Source organism: Amblyomma americanum, chromosome 2 (genome assembly GCF_052857255.1).
Source record: "Amblyomma americanum isolate KBUSLIRL-KWMA chromosome 2, ASM5285725v1, whole genome shotgun sequence".
Taxonomy (NCBI): Eukaryota; Metazoa; Arthropoda; class Arachnida; order Ixodida; family Ixodidae; genus Amblyomma; species Amblyomma americanum.
This window is the reverse complement of record NC_135498.1, coordinates 64220368-64233346: the sequence shown is the minus strand read 5'-3', so window position 1 is coordinate 64233346 and position 12979 is coordinate 64220368. Positions and strand designations below refer to the sequence as shown.

General features: G+C 43.1%; 1 protein-coding gene across 1 annotated transcript in view; it reads left to right on the top strand.

Moving 5' to 3' along the window:
* Positions 1–12979, top strand: part of LOC144121330 (GMP synthase [glutamine-hydrolyzing]-like) — a 37261-nt gene that overhangs the window by 1723 nt on the left and 22559 nt on the right. The window contains 7 exon segments of the mRNA XM_077654497.1: positions 2468–2618; positions 2621–2675; positions 3444–3558; positions 4592–4689; positions 5998–6101; positions 8691–8884; positions 10265–10390. Coding sequence (XP_077510623.1) covers positions 2492–2618; positions 2621–2675; positions 3444–3558; positions 4592–4689; positions 5998–6101; positions 8691–8884; positions 10265–10390 — 819 coding nt within the window. The 5' untranslated portion in view covers positions 2468–2491.

Here is a 12979-nt window from a genome sequence, read left to right as displayed (position 1 = left end):
TTACAGCTGGCAGTTTTGCAGTGATATGGCTTGTATGTCAGCTACAACTTGAGTTAAAGCATAGTTAATTTGTTCAGTGACCTCAGTGTCGTGTAGTGCATGTTCATGTTATTCAATGCCCGAGGGGAAAAAAAATGTGCTGTGTCATTCCTTATGTGGAAAAAGTTGCAGGGGAGAAACAACCTACGTAAATGCAGCTGATTCAGGGGCTGTAGTGGAATCTGTTTGCCAATGACCTTCACTGTCTGCAGAGTGGCTATGACTTTTGAGTGACATACAAATTCCATCCGCAGTGTCATGACCCCGAAATACTCTGTACTGCAGGTTCATTATTCAGTATGTTTCTCGCATGGTCTTGAAAAGTGGAGGAATTTTTTCAATGTATAAAACATTTGGGAATGACCTTAGTTGACCTCTGAGATCAAACAAAAATGTAAAAATTTGATTTGTTGCACACTTAGCCGCTGTCTATTTGATGTGGGTTGGAATTCTTCACTTCCGCTCATCAGAAACATTTGTCATGCAGATTCTGCAGGCCATTACGGTCCGTTCTTTTTTTTATTTCACAGCAGCATTCTGTCATTACACTGCACTTGTTTATTATATTAAACATTCAAACATTGGGGAAAAACCTAAGTGGCCTGGTATTGATTGACTACTGCATTCTAATGACATAAACTCTACTCTCACTGCAAATGGTATTTTTATAATCTAGACAAGACCGAAAAATGGAGTGTTGTATTATTGCCAAAGGTAGTTTTAATTTGAGGACTGCTATTACATCAAGCAGTTTTTGTCTGGATGTCTGAGGCCAGACCACACTGCCAACCACTTCAATGTCATCAGCATCGTCACTGCTGACATCATGAGTTTGAATGGAGTGGCAGACCCAAAGACCCAAACATGCATTGTAACGGAGAAACAAAGCAACAGACTTGCTCAGCTATTGCTTAAAGTCTGGTGCCATAATATAGATCTGTTGGCAATCTCTGAATGGACTTTGTAGACTCCTTGCCAGCATTTCATTGAATGTCAGTGAGGGCTCAGGCAAAGGGTTTTATTTCTACAAGCATTGTTGTGTTTCTCGAAGCTTTGTTTTTTTTTTTTAGAGAGCACTTGTAAAGCCGGCTCAGTGGGTGTGGCATTCTGCTTTTAGACATAGACTTGCAGGTTTGATTTCTGGCCATGGTGGCTGCATTCTATGCAAGTAAAATATAGATGTACCTATTGCTGAGGTTTTTGGTGCCCTATAAAGGCCCCTAGGGTGTTGAAATTAACCTGGAGCCCTTCATTCATATCTTGAAACCTAGCTGTTGCTTTGGGATATATTTTATTTATTTATTTATTTATTTATTTATTTATTTATTTATTTATTTACCTTCAGGGCCTAAAGGCATTACAGAGGGGAGTGGGAGGGCATACATACATACGCACGTACATACATACATGCATACATACATGCACACACACATACATACATACAGTGCAGCAAGAACAACAACTGGTGTAAGGCGGCAAAAAAAGACGAAGAAAAAAAAAACTTGAGGTAAAAAAAATTGACAGCAATAACAAATGCAAGGGAAGTCAACAGAATTTGTAAGGAGAGATTACATACGGTAGTCTTAAAGTACTAAAGTTAGTAATGCCGCGGTGGCTCAGTAGTTATGGCGCTCGGCTGCTAACCCGAAAGACGCGGGTTCGATCCCGGCCGTGTAGGTCGAATTTCGATGGAGGTGAAATTCTAGAGGCCCGTGTGCTGTGCGATGTCAGTGCACGTTAAAGAACCCCAGCTGGTCGAAATTTGCGGTGCCCTTCACTACGGCGTCCCTCATAGCCTGAGTCGCTTTGGGACGTTAAACCCCCATAAACCAAACAGTCCCTTTGGGACGTTAAACCCCCATAAACCAAACCAAACCTAAAGTTAGTAATGTCAGCTACAAAACTGGGTAGGCAGTTCCAACTCTCAGAAGTGCTTGGGACAAATGAATAAAAATGTTTAGTATGACATGAAGGAACACCTACTTTATGACTATGATCAGTGCAGCCTGAAATACATCTAGGAATCTTTTTTTTTTATCTGCCAGTGTGCTGAAAGCTGAGTGCATCTGCGTGGCGGCGTTTAAAATTTGTGAAGCATTGTCTATAAACGTTTGGTTGTTTTATCAAGCAATTAATGGCAGGTTCTTAGATCATCCCTCATGAGGATGGTTGTGTCATTTAACCTGCAGGCTTTCCTGGTATCGGGATTTACTGATGTAACTAGATAGCAATATTCTGTGACGCTTGTTCTTGTGTATAACAAAGTGCGGTGTTCTAACCAGTGCTTCAATTTCTAGTTGGCGCAGTGTTGTGTGCATCTTTCTTTCCCTGTGTCTCAATCTGTCAGTGCTTTTTCCTTGTGATGTTGAGTGCCATGTCCCTATTGTAGCATAGGCCTGCCGTGACCTGTTGTGTGTTGTGGGTGCAGTGCTGCTGTGGGACGAAGCGCGGGATGCACGACACGGGTCAGAGCGAGGGCCACCTCAATGGGGTGCTCCACAGCGAGCGGGTGGCCATCCTGGACGCGGGCGCCCAGTATGGCAAGGTCATTGACAGGCGCATCCGTGAGCTCTGTGTCGAGTCGTTATGCTGCCGCTGTCCACCAGCGCCAAGTCGCTTGTCAGCCAGGGCTACAAGTGAGTTCCCCTGTGTGCTGAAATCAATCAGTATACACATGTGCAATGTGCTTGTGCTGTATGAAGGGACGCCAGCAGTCTTTGAAAACCAAGGAAGATTAATGAAAGTATTTGTTGCTGCTGCCAATTTTTTTTTGTTAAAGGGATGTTATTGGGTAATCATTTTAGATAGGGGATAATTTGACAAAATAGAAGAAAAAATGACAAGGTTCCAATGGGAGCTATGAGTTCCATTGCTTTCTTCTGCCAAATTATCTCCGACCTAAAATGATTAGCCATTTAGTTTTCCTTTCTAACAATTAAAAAAAGAAAATGAGTAATGTTTTCCTTTGCTTACCTTGTTTCCAAAAGACTAGTATTGGCCTCTTTTATACCTAGTTAAGTTTGGCGTGTATGCGTGTCGGTGAAAAGACTATTGTAAGTAAGAAGGCGTTGTGTGATCCGTTCAGTAAATCTGCCTCCATCCTATGTACTGCAAAATGTTAGGGCTGTGTAGTGTGCCGAAACTGTGTATGGAAACAATTGCCTTGCTGGCAACTCCGGTTCTTCTTGCACAAAATTTAAGGACTAGAAAAAAATGGCAGCTGCAGGGAAGATCACAAACGGGTATTTGTTGGTGTGCTAGACATAAAGCTGAGTCTGTATTCCTTTCATATATATAGGTCTTGCATGCATTTTTGCTCTCTTTGTGAGAGTACTTTCAGGCCTCTGCTGTTTTTAATTTATTTTCACATCGTCTGATTTTCTTCCCCCCATTGCACACACCAGGGCCATCGTCATCTCTGGTGGTCCTGGGTCGGTGTATGCGCCCGATGCTCCCAAATATGACCCAGAGATATTCCAGTGTGGCCTTCCTGTGCTGGGCATCTGCTATGGAATGCAGGTATGCTGTCATTTGGGGGACATTGCTTCAATATACCATATTAACTTGTATAATGAGCAGACTTTAGTTCTGCCCAAAGAGCATGAAGATTTCGGGAGGTGTATTCCTGTTTAATACATACGGTAGTATTTAGAAAAGCTTTATATTTTGGCAACAAAAATAATGGGTGCATTCAGTGTGTACGCAGATATATTATGCATTTGGCCGTGTCAGTTCCTGTTTTGGCGTCCACAAGCTCTGTGGCGATATTTGAGTAATATTTTTGAGTGCGAAGCTCTAATCGACTTTCCAGTATTTCAGCAGATTATTGTTTGTTTTGTCTACTGTTGACCACAGAATATGTTGATTATTCTAGCGGAATTGTGAACTTTAAAAGCTTTGAGTAGAACATGTTGGGCTAGTTGGTGTAATTCTTCAGACATGGCAAAGCTGCATGAAAAGAACACACTCAAGATGCAAGTTGCACTCTCCTGTCTCGTGTGTGTGTGTTCTTTTCACACAGCTTGGCCATGTCTGAACAAACTTTATCAGAAGAGAGTGATGTTTTCTAATGGTACAGAGAACTGCACCTCTGCTTCTGCCAGATTTTTGTGATGAAAGAAGCCAGAGTGCATAGCGTGTTAATCATTCCTTTCATTATTTTTATAGTTGTTCCCACTAGCACTTCTCTAATTAGGTAGGCTTACCATAAACTTGTGAGGTCATTGAGGTTCATGGACGATCTATAATTTTAATATTCCTTTCTTTGACATTATTTATGGACACTTGCACTTGTATACAAAAACTTTAGCCCACATGTGTGCCAGATTGTTTGCTTGGGCATGGTGAACTCTTTTTGCAGTGCATCAACAGTCGAGGAGCATGCAAAATTTCATGCCGTTGATTTGCATAAATATTGCTGCATCATTGTTGACGGGCAGTAGCTGTTTTCCGCACCTTTGTTCCGGTTGGTTGCCACATCTCTTGTATGTAGATGTGTCCTTTCTAAACTTCATTTCTTTTTAACCCTAATCTTCTGTTGTGCCCCACCCAGATGATCAACCGGGAGTTTGGTGGCACAGTGACGCAAAAAGACTCTAGAGAAGATGGACAGTTCAAGATCCAGGTTGATCAGAAGTCCCCGTTATTCAAGTGAGCTGGTGGTGTTTTGTCATTATTTTGACACGTGCATTTTTGCAAGGCAGTTGCAATATTATCGTCTGTGGTATCATTCCTTGTAATGCTCCAACAGTCGTGTAATGTCAACTGTATCTGCCTATATTTGTTATTAGTTTCTGTTTATGCTGCTGTTGTCACTTTCCTTTTGACGCATGGGGTTCAAGGGACCAACAGCTGAGTTTTGAGGGCCTGCATTGTGCTAGAGCAGTGTAAAGTTTCCGAGCTTCCTGATCCCACAGCGGTAGCATCAGAAATACTAAATTGTATTTGAGGAGAAGTTTCCTATCAGTGGACAGGCCCATCTTTATGTATTCTGGTGCTGACAAGTGTTAAGTGGTAGCAGTGTCATGGTGGCAAGTGTGAGAAACCAAGAAACAAATGCGACCTCAGCTGCAAAGTAGCAATATTTCATTAAATCTTATGTCTTCTTATCTACTTAATGACTTAAAACTCAAACCCCTGTTTACCAGTGGCTGTCATGTACCTATTTCATTAATTGGGCCCATGGCATTATTTTACAGGACGAATTCAATGGTATTTCGGCTTGATGTGCAAGCTGTTTGACGACCACAAATGAAAGATCGGAGCAATAATCTTTTTCTACAAAATGATGCATTGCTGCTCATACTTTAGCAGAGACGGCACTGTTGGCCATGTAACACCCACTGATTATCCGGGGAGTTCATCTTGCAACTGGCCGCACATGGAATGTCTGCGTTCAATATACTGCTATTAAAGCTACTGAAACATTAGCCTTTAATGTTATAGCTTATAGCATTAGCCACCTTGGGGGATTTTCATCAAATATATTGAAACATTAGCCATTGTGGATCATATTCTGCTCTAATAACGCCGAAGCAGAACTATGCCTATCAGGTCTCTGCCTGAATTTTACATCAGTCATCTGGCACTCGCAAGAGACTTGCTTGGCAGTCTTCATTGAATCACTTCAAAATAAAGGAGCTCATTTATTACCCATGATTATTCATACCTAACTCAGTCAGTGGGCAGTGAAGAATCCTAGGTGGTCAGAATTAATCCAGGGCCTTTGGCTATGGCCTCTGTCGTAGCCCAGGTGTAGCTTGTAGACAATAAACTGCACATACCATAACTTAGCATTTCTGCCATCACCTCTCACAAAATTTTGCTCTGCCTTCAGCCTCTTTTCTTGGGCCCGTATTTGTTGTGTGGATATCATTAATGATTAGCGATTGCCCAGCGCATTCTTGAGGGTTGTGTTCTCAGTGTGCTGCATGCATCTTGTTTTTGTTCACCCCACAGAGGCATGGACAAGGAGGAAGAGGCACTCCTGACCCATGGTGACAGCGTCGACAAGCCGGCCGAGAACTTTAAGGTCATCGCCACATCGGGTTCTACGATTGCAGGTGGGCTGTGGGGCTTCTTTGTTTCTGCACGTTTCCCTGCAAATTGTATTTCACCCTCTGTTGCTTCACCGAGCCCAGCACAATTAGTGTTTGCCTGTACTTTTGTTTGTCCAAGAATGTGCATTAAAACATTCAAGTACGTTCTGGCAACTGCTTTCTAATGGGCAGTGAAAATGCCTTTGTGCCAGTCTTTGGGTGTATGCTGAAAGAACTGCAGGCAGTCGAGGTTAATTCAGAGTTGCAATTGGGTGTCTTTTGTAGTCACTCATGTACCTTGTGGGCAATATGAAATTTGAGTTGAACGATGGTGAAAAATTAATCAATCTGCTCAGTACTCCCCCCCCCCCCCCCCCCCTTTTTTTTCACATGCAAAGCACTGTTGCAGTTTTCTTCTCTACGGTTTATTTAGTAAAATCAGTTTTAATTGTCATAGCATCTCTCACAATCGGTGCTGTTACAGGACATTGAAGACATGCACTGGGATGTTACAATAATGGTCACCAGAAAGTGCGTCTTTCCAGCTTGTAGCTGAGCTGAAAGCAGTTAAATTGCATTTCCGGTTACTAATTACCACATTTTTTTCACATCCGTTTCCTGTTGGTGCACAACGGTTGATCCTTTGTTTTTTCTTTGCTACTGTTGCATATTGTGTACATGAACCCATTGCTGCAAAAGCAATAAATGGCCATTTTCTGGTGCACTTCAGTGCTACATACAGACATATGTTTAATACATTACATTTAAACACACCTTGTGTTCCTTGTTAGCATTGGCGTTGAAAGAGCTGAAAAGTATGCGATGAGAGAGGAAAGCACAGCCCTGGGTTTTTGCTGTGTACTGTATAACTTTTCTGTCCATGAAATTCTGGTAGCAGTAAGTGCCACAGCTCATGCCAAAGGAGGCTCTCGTTTGATGGTCGTCTTATATGAAGTGATGGGTAGAACCTCGATTATATGACTTTCAGGGGACACCTTGCCAAACTGTCATAAAATCCGGGTGTTGTGTAATTCGAAATCTCTCACAATTGGTGCATTCGAATAGGAATACACCCTGCTATTCTGGCTCTCTAAACGAATATTTATTTTCCTCATGCCTTATAAAAACTGCCCTGTTTTCGTTCTGCAGTAATTAGTTCTTAGACCGCCTAGCAGGAAGGCCTTTCGGCATCAACGAGAAGTGCATGCGCTTACGGCACTGCGCGTTAAGTAGGCATCACATGCACCTCGAAAAACGGATGATTCGGATGACGCACCAGAATTGCAGCTGCTTTGACTCATCAAAGATGTTCTGCAACGCACGACATGACCATGCCGACGGCAATAGAATCTATGTCACTTGCTTATTTAAGCAGCTGTGCCTGTATACTAAAAGCTTGTTTATTTGACCCCCATTATTTCGATAATTCGAACAGCTGGCTCTGTCTCGGCCAGCACACATGCAAGTCTATGGCGTTGGACGCTTGCTTATTAATGGTGAACAGTTTCGATTTTTCTTCATTGACTTTGCAAATCTCCTTAGATGCTCGTGTGGGCAGGAAAGCTTCTCTCCAGGCTTTTCGCCATACGTATGACTGTGTGTAGGGCACAGAGTTTGATGAAGTCCACCTCGTTTTGTTGCTTCCCCAGGCTTGTTAACTCAACTTCCTAGCTTCCTTATTCGGCTGTTCTTTAAGTTTTTACTTGAACTTAAACTGTTTTATACCTGCATTTTTTTTTTCATAGTGGAACTATCGGGAATCAATAGAAACAAGCAGTTTACACGAGTAATCATGCTGCGACTTACTCTCAGAAAGTTGGGGGGGGGTTTCATGTAAAGCATAAAAGTGAAACGGCTGAATACAAAGCTGAACGGTGTGCAGAACGAGCAGCTGTACTGAAAGTGATAGCTCAAATTGCTAACTTGTGGACCAGGTGTTGTTAATTTGAGATAATGGCGGCAGTGTAGGTCCGGCATGATGTCCTCTTGTTCTCGGTCTCAGGTTGCCTGAAGTCAGTGGATTATCCTGGCATAGGCACAGTGACTAGTTGTGTTATTTGATGTGATATGCATTATTAACTTTAGGGACTGCAGGAAGTCTACAAATTAACTGGGATTGCTAATATGTAGACTCATATTATCAGGTTTTGCTGCAATATGATGTGCTCTCGGCAGATAGTCAGAACAGAGCAGGGAAAGCCATACTGGGATGCATTGTGGGCTATAATAGCTGGGTTTGTTCCAGTCTCTGATTTTTTAATCTATGCTGGAGGAACCAGGCCAGAGCTATTAGAATACAATATATTTGGGAAAGTATTTGCATCAGACAAATTGCCAGGGTTTACTCTTTTGTCTGAGGTGGATAGCCTGTAACATCCACATCCAGTTGACCTTCCTCCTCTTTCTGCTATGCCGTGCGGAGGCTATCGACCTCAGACTTTTGCATATGTGAAATTTTATAAGTTCACGAAAGCAGCTGGCCTTGTGAGCATTGCGTGGCAAGTAATCTCATTCATTTGTTAGATTGGGAAGTCTTCCAGCTTGAGATCCTGGTACTTTGGCAGTAGCGAACTTTGTTTGCTTAATTTGTTTTTTCTCTCTCTACATGTGCAGCGTTGGCAAACGACAAGATGAAGGTGTATGGTGTCCAGTTTCACCCTGAGGTGGACCTGACCCCCAAGGGAAAAGCCATGTTCTCCAACTTCCTGTATGACATTGCGGGCCTCTCGGGCAACTTCACCCTCCAGAGCAGGGAGCTTGAGTGCATCGAGTACATCCGGCGCACTGTTGGTCAGAGCAAGGTCTTGGTGAGTGGGGCTGTTCCTGTCATGGGGTCTGTGGCAGCGACAAGGTGGCTTAGATGATGCCATTTCGGGAAGACGGGGTAGGAAGAGCTGAAGGAGAACCTACCGTGGGCCATGTAACCTGACATACCTGGGTAATTGCCAGGTGGGAATTCAGTGCAGCTGCTGGTATGTCATATTCATGGTAGGTGGAATAAGCTGCCACAGATGCGGTGCTATTTCTTGAAGAAGCCTGGGATTTTGTGCTTCATGGCGTGTGCTTGCTTAGTTCACTAAAACAAATCAAAATTGGTTTTGACGAAAGGAAATGAGGCAGTAATTGTCTAAAAAATCTTGGTGGACACCCGAACTGCACCGTAAGGGGAAGGAATAAAGGAAAGAGTGAAGAAAGGAAGAAGGATGAGCCATAGTGGTAGAGGTCTCTGGAATAAATTCGACCACCTGGGGATCTTTAATGCGCTCTGACATCGCGCAGCACACAGGCTCCATCGAAATGCGGCCGCCAAGGTCGGGTTCGAACCCAGGTACTCCGACTCAGTAGATGAGCACTTTAACCACTGATGGGTAGCACTAAAGGTAGTAGTGAGTGGTTTATTAAAATAATAATAAAAAGGAAGGAAAAGATTTTTGCTACTGAAGCACACCTGAGCTAGGGCAGCGGAAATAAAGGATAGCAGGCAGAATGGAGAAATGAAATGAAAGGTGAGGGAACAGAGAGAGAGGATATGGGGGAGAGGTAATATACACAAAAACTATTTACACAATAATAAATATGTACAGGAAGCACTAAAAGCCCCAATCTCAGATTTTGCCGATGTTTGACTGTCTGTAGAGAAAGTAGGGAATGACCAATTCTGCATTAATGATAGCGCATGATGTACATAAAGCGGAGCTTAAGTGCAATTTCGCCAATCTTTGCTTGACCTTGAAAACTGAGCCAAAACCGATGGGAAAACTGAAGTACCAGCGCATCTAATTTGCTTTTGATTGCCTATGAAAATCACCTGCCATTTTTTTTTCTGGTGCAGTGAGTATTTTTTTTTTTTGCTTGTTTCAGTATAAAGTGGGTAGAACTGGTGCTTTACTGTAAGCTTTACAGGGCAGCATACAAAACGGGACTCTAAGTGGTAGCAAACAGAAGGTGCTGAAGATCCCCCCCTTCTCCCCAGTTACGTTAATTGAAGTGAACTAAAGTTCAGCTTTGGGAATAAATTGCACGGCTGGCTTACAAATTTGAATTGGGTTTTCCTCGTAACAGCCTTAATTTTATTTGGTGCTTGTGAAACAACTACTGAACATTTGTCTCGTTGCTACTTAGTCCGCTGTGCTGTACAAGAATCTGTGCAAATGGCATGGCTGATGTTTGACGTTCCCGTGGTGCAGATGTTGGTGAGCGGAGGCGTGGACTCGACCGTGTGTGCTGCCCTCCTGCACAAGTCCCTGCGGGAGGACCAAGTAATTGCGCTGCACATAGACAACGGCTTCATGCGCAAGGACGAGAGTATGCAGGTGGGTTGATGTACTTACGTTGGCTGTCACTGACAACAGAGGGCGCAGCATAGGCAGTACAGTTACTCTGCTTGGTGGAGGTCAAACCTAGACTTGCAGCACGGTGTGGTGTGGTGTGGAGTGTGAGTTTTGCTTTTTCACGAGGTTGGTAAAGCACCAGGGTACCTTTGATCTGGGAATTGTCGCATAAATACCTAATAGATTAAGAACCATAATTATATGCAGACGTGCTTGTTGCAGATGTCAGAAGAAAGCTCAAATTTTTTTTAAAGAGGGATGGTATTGTGCAAACTGTGGTTAGAGATTTTTTCGTGTTTCTCAGCTTCCGTTACGGCAGAAAACTCGAAATTTCCTGGGTGTTTGATTTATAAGTTTTCCTGAAGCACACCATGTTATATTGAAAAATATTGCGCAGATTTGAACTTACAGGAAAAACAATATTAGTGCTGTGGAACTTTGAGAAGGGCACATTTACAGAATAACTGTTGCCATCAGAACGACGAAAATTTACATAAATATTTTGCGAAAAAAATTGTTTAGAATTTTGACATTCAGTTTGTCACCCCCCCCTTCAGTGATACAAAAATTAATCTAAAAGATACGTTTGTTCAAATCCTTCTTTTTCTAGTTCAGTAGTTGGAAAAGGCTTACATTTAAACATCCTTAGAGTTTCATTTAATGTTTTCAAAACTCTGATGAGAAAGTGTTCCTTACATGCACAAAAACTGCATTTTCAGAAATTGCCGTTTAAGCCTTGGTTGCACTGTACCAATCCTATTTTGTGCCTAGTGCCTATCGTTCAGCATTGTTTCCTTGAAGCTGTTTATAAAGCCATTCCGTGCACTTATCTTCATCTTTTACGTCGTCTTCGGCAAAGCCACGAAAATATGCCTTCGATGCCAGGTTGTTGTTCATATGGTTCACTAACACGCTACAAAATACATCTTATGTAGCACACTGGTTTGCTGCGTACACTTCCCTCGTGAATTGGAAGAGAAATGAGGCATCGTTGTCTTAGCATTGTATTCAGGAAGCAGCAAGCAGCCTTCAGGTTTAGCAAACTCTTCAAAACTAAGGCTGCTCGACTGACAAAGCAACTGATGGCAGTTCAACTCTAACAGACTGCTCCAGTGCACCAGAAACAGAACTATTTAAGCATAGAATCTCTTTTTCCACTATATTAAGTCTAGTTTATGAAAAAGACACTCTCTTTTGGAGGTATTCTTTATTTCCAACCAAAACAAGCAGTGTGAATGCATCCTGCCTCAAGTCACGCTCCATTTAAGCACTGAATAGGTGTCGTTGGAACCCTTTTAAAATATCGTCCTACGCTTTTACGAACATGCTTCTTGGAGGGCATGTTCTTTAGGAATCGTGGAATTTCTAAAGTGCAAAATCAAAAAATCGTTTTTTGGACAACTTTGCCTACCATCCCCCTTATTAAAGCAGAGCAGCACGATGTGTTCTTTCGAGCATTATTCTTTTAGTGGGACTAGTCTTAAAAAAATAGTTGTCTTAATGGGTGTTGTTTGAACTGAATACTAAGATTGAGTTGCCTGTTCACAGCTGGTTGTTTTCCAGTAACATTGCTCGCTGTTTGGTGCAAATTGTGAAGAACTGATTTTAAATTGTCAATCCAAACTGAAATTCCGGGACCAGGGAAATCGGCAAAGGTGATAACATGAAATGAAGAGGAATATACCGTTTTTTGCTACAGAAGTGCGCTTACAGCCAACCTTGCGTTCTTTAAACTTGGGTGTTTTGAATTGATACTGTAGTATTATCAAGTACGCGTGATAAGTTATCAAGCACGCAGGCTGATGTATAGCTTGAGCCAAGACTGTGTCACACGTGCCGCGTATCATGCCAGTCATGTGGCATGTGACCTTTCCGGTCTTTATAAGCCAGCAACACCCGGCAATAAACGTTCATTGTTCTGCCACTACCCACCGGCTACGTTCAGTTACTTCAGTGGCGACGAGGATGGGATAGCTGCACGATGACAGCCAGGCCACCCGAGTTCGACGATACGACAGGTAGCTGGAGCAGTTACCGTGTTCGTTTGGAGGCCTTTTTTGAGGGCCACGGCATCACAGATCCGGGAAAAAAGCGTGCGCTTCTGGTGTCGGCCCTGAGCGACAACGTGGTTCGCGTGCTTCAAGGCCAGTGCCAGTCGGAATCGGTGAACAGCTTGAGCTACGAAGTCGTCATACAGCACCTGGACAACCACTTCGATCCAAAAGCCAATGAGATTGCAGCAAGCTACGCATTCTTTATGCGGAACCAAGCGGAAGGCGAAAAGGTACGGGACTACATCACCGACTTGAGACGTCTCGCAAAGGACTGCAGTTTCGAAAAGTTTTTGGACCGCATGCTGCGGGATAGGATTGTCTGCGGAATCCGTGATGAACAAGCTCGACGACACATGTTGTCGCAGCAGAAGTTAAGCCTGGCGGAGGTAGAAGCGTTTTCTCAAGCAGCGGAAGCCGCAGAAACGAATGTCCGGGCAATGCAAGAGAGGAGCTTCAACGACAACGGTGCTGCCAACTTCGTACAGAAGCACAGGAGGAATCCGCAGAAGTCCGAACG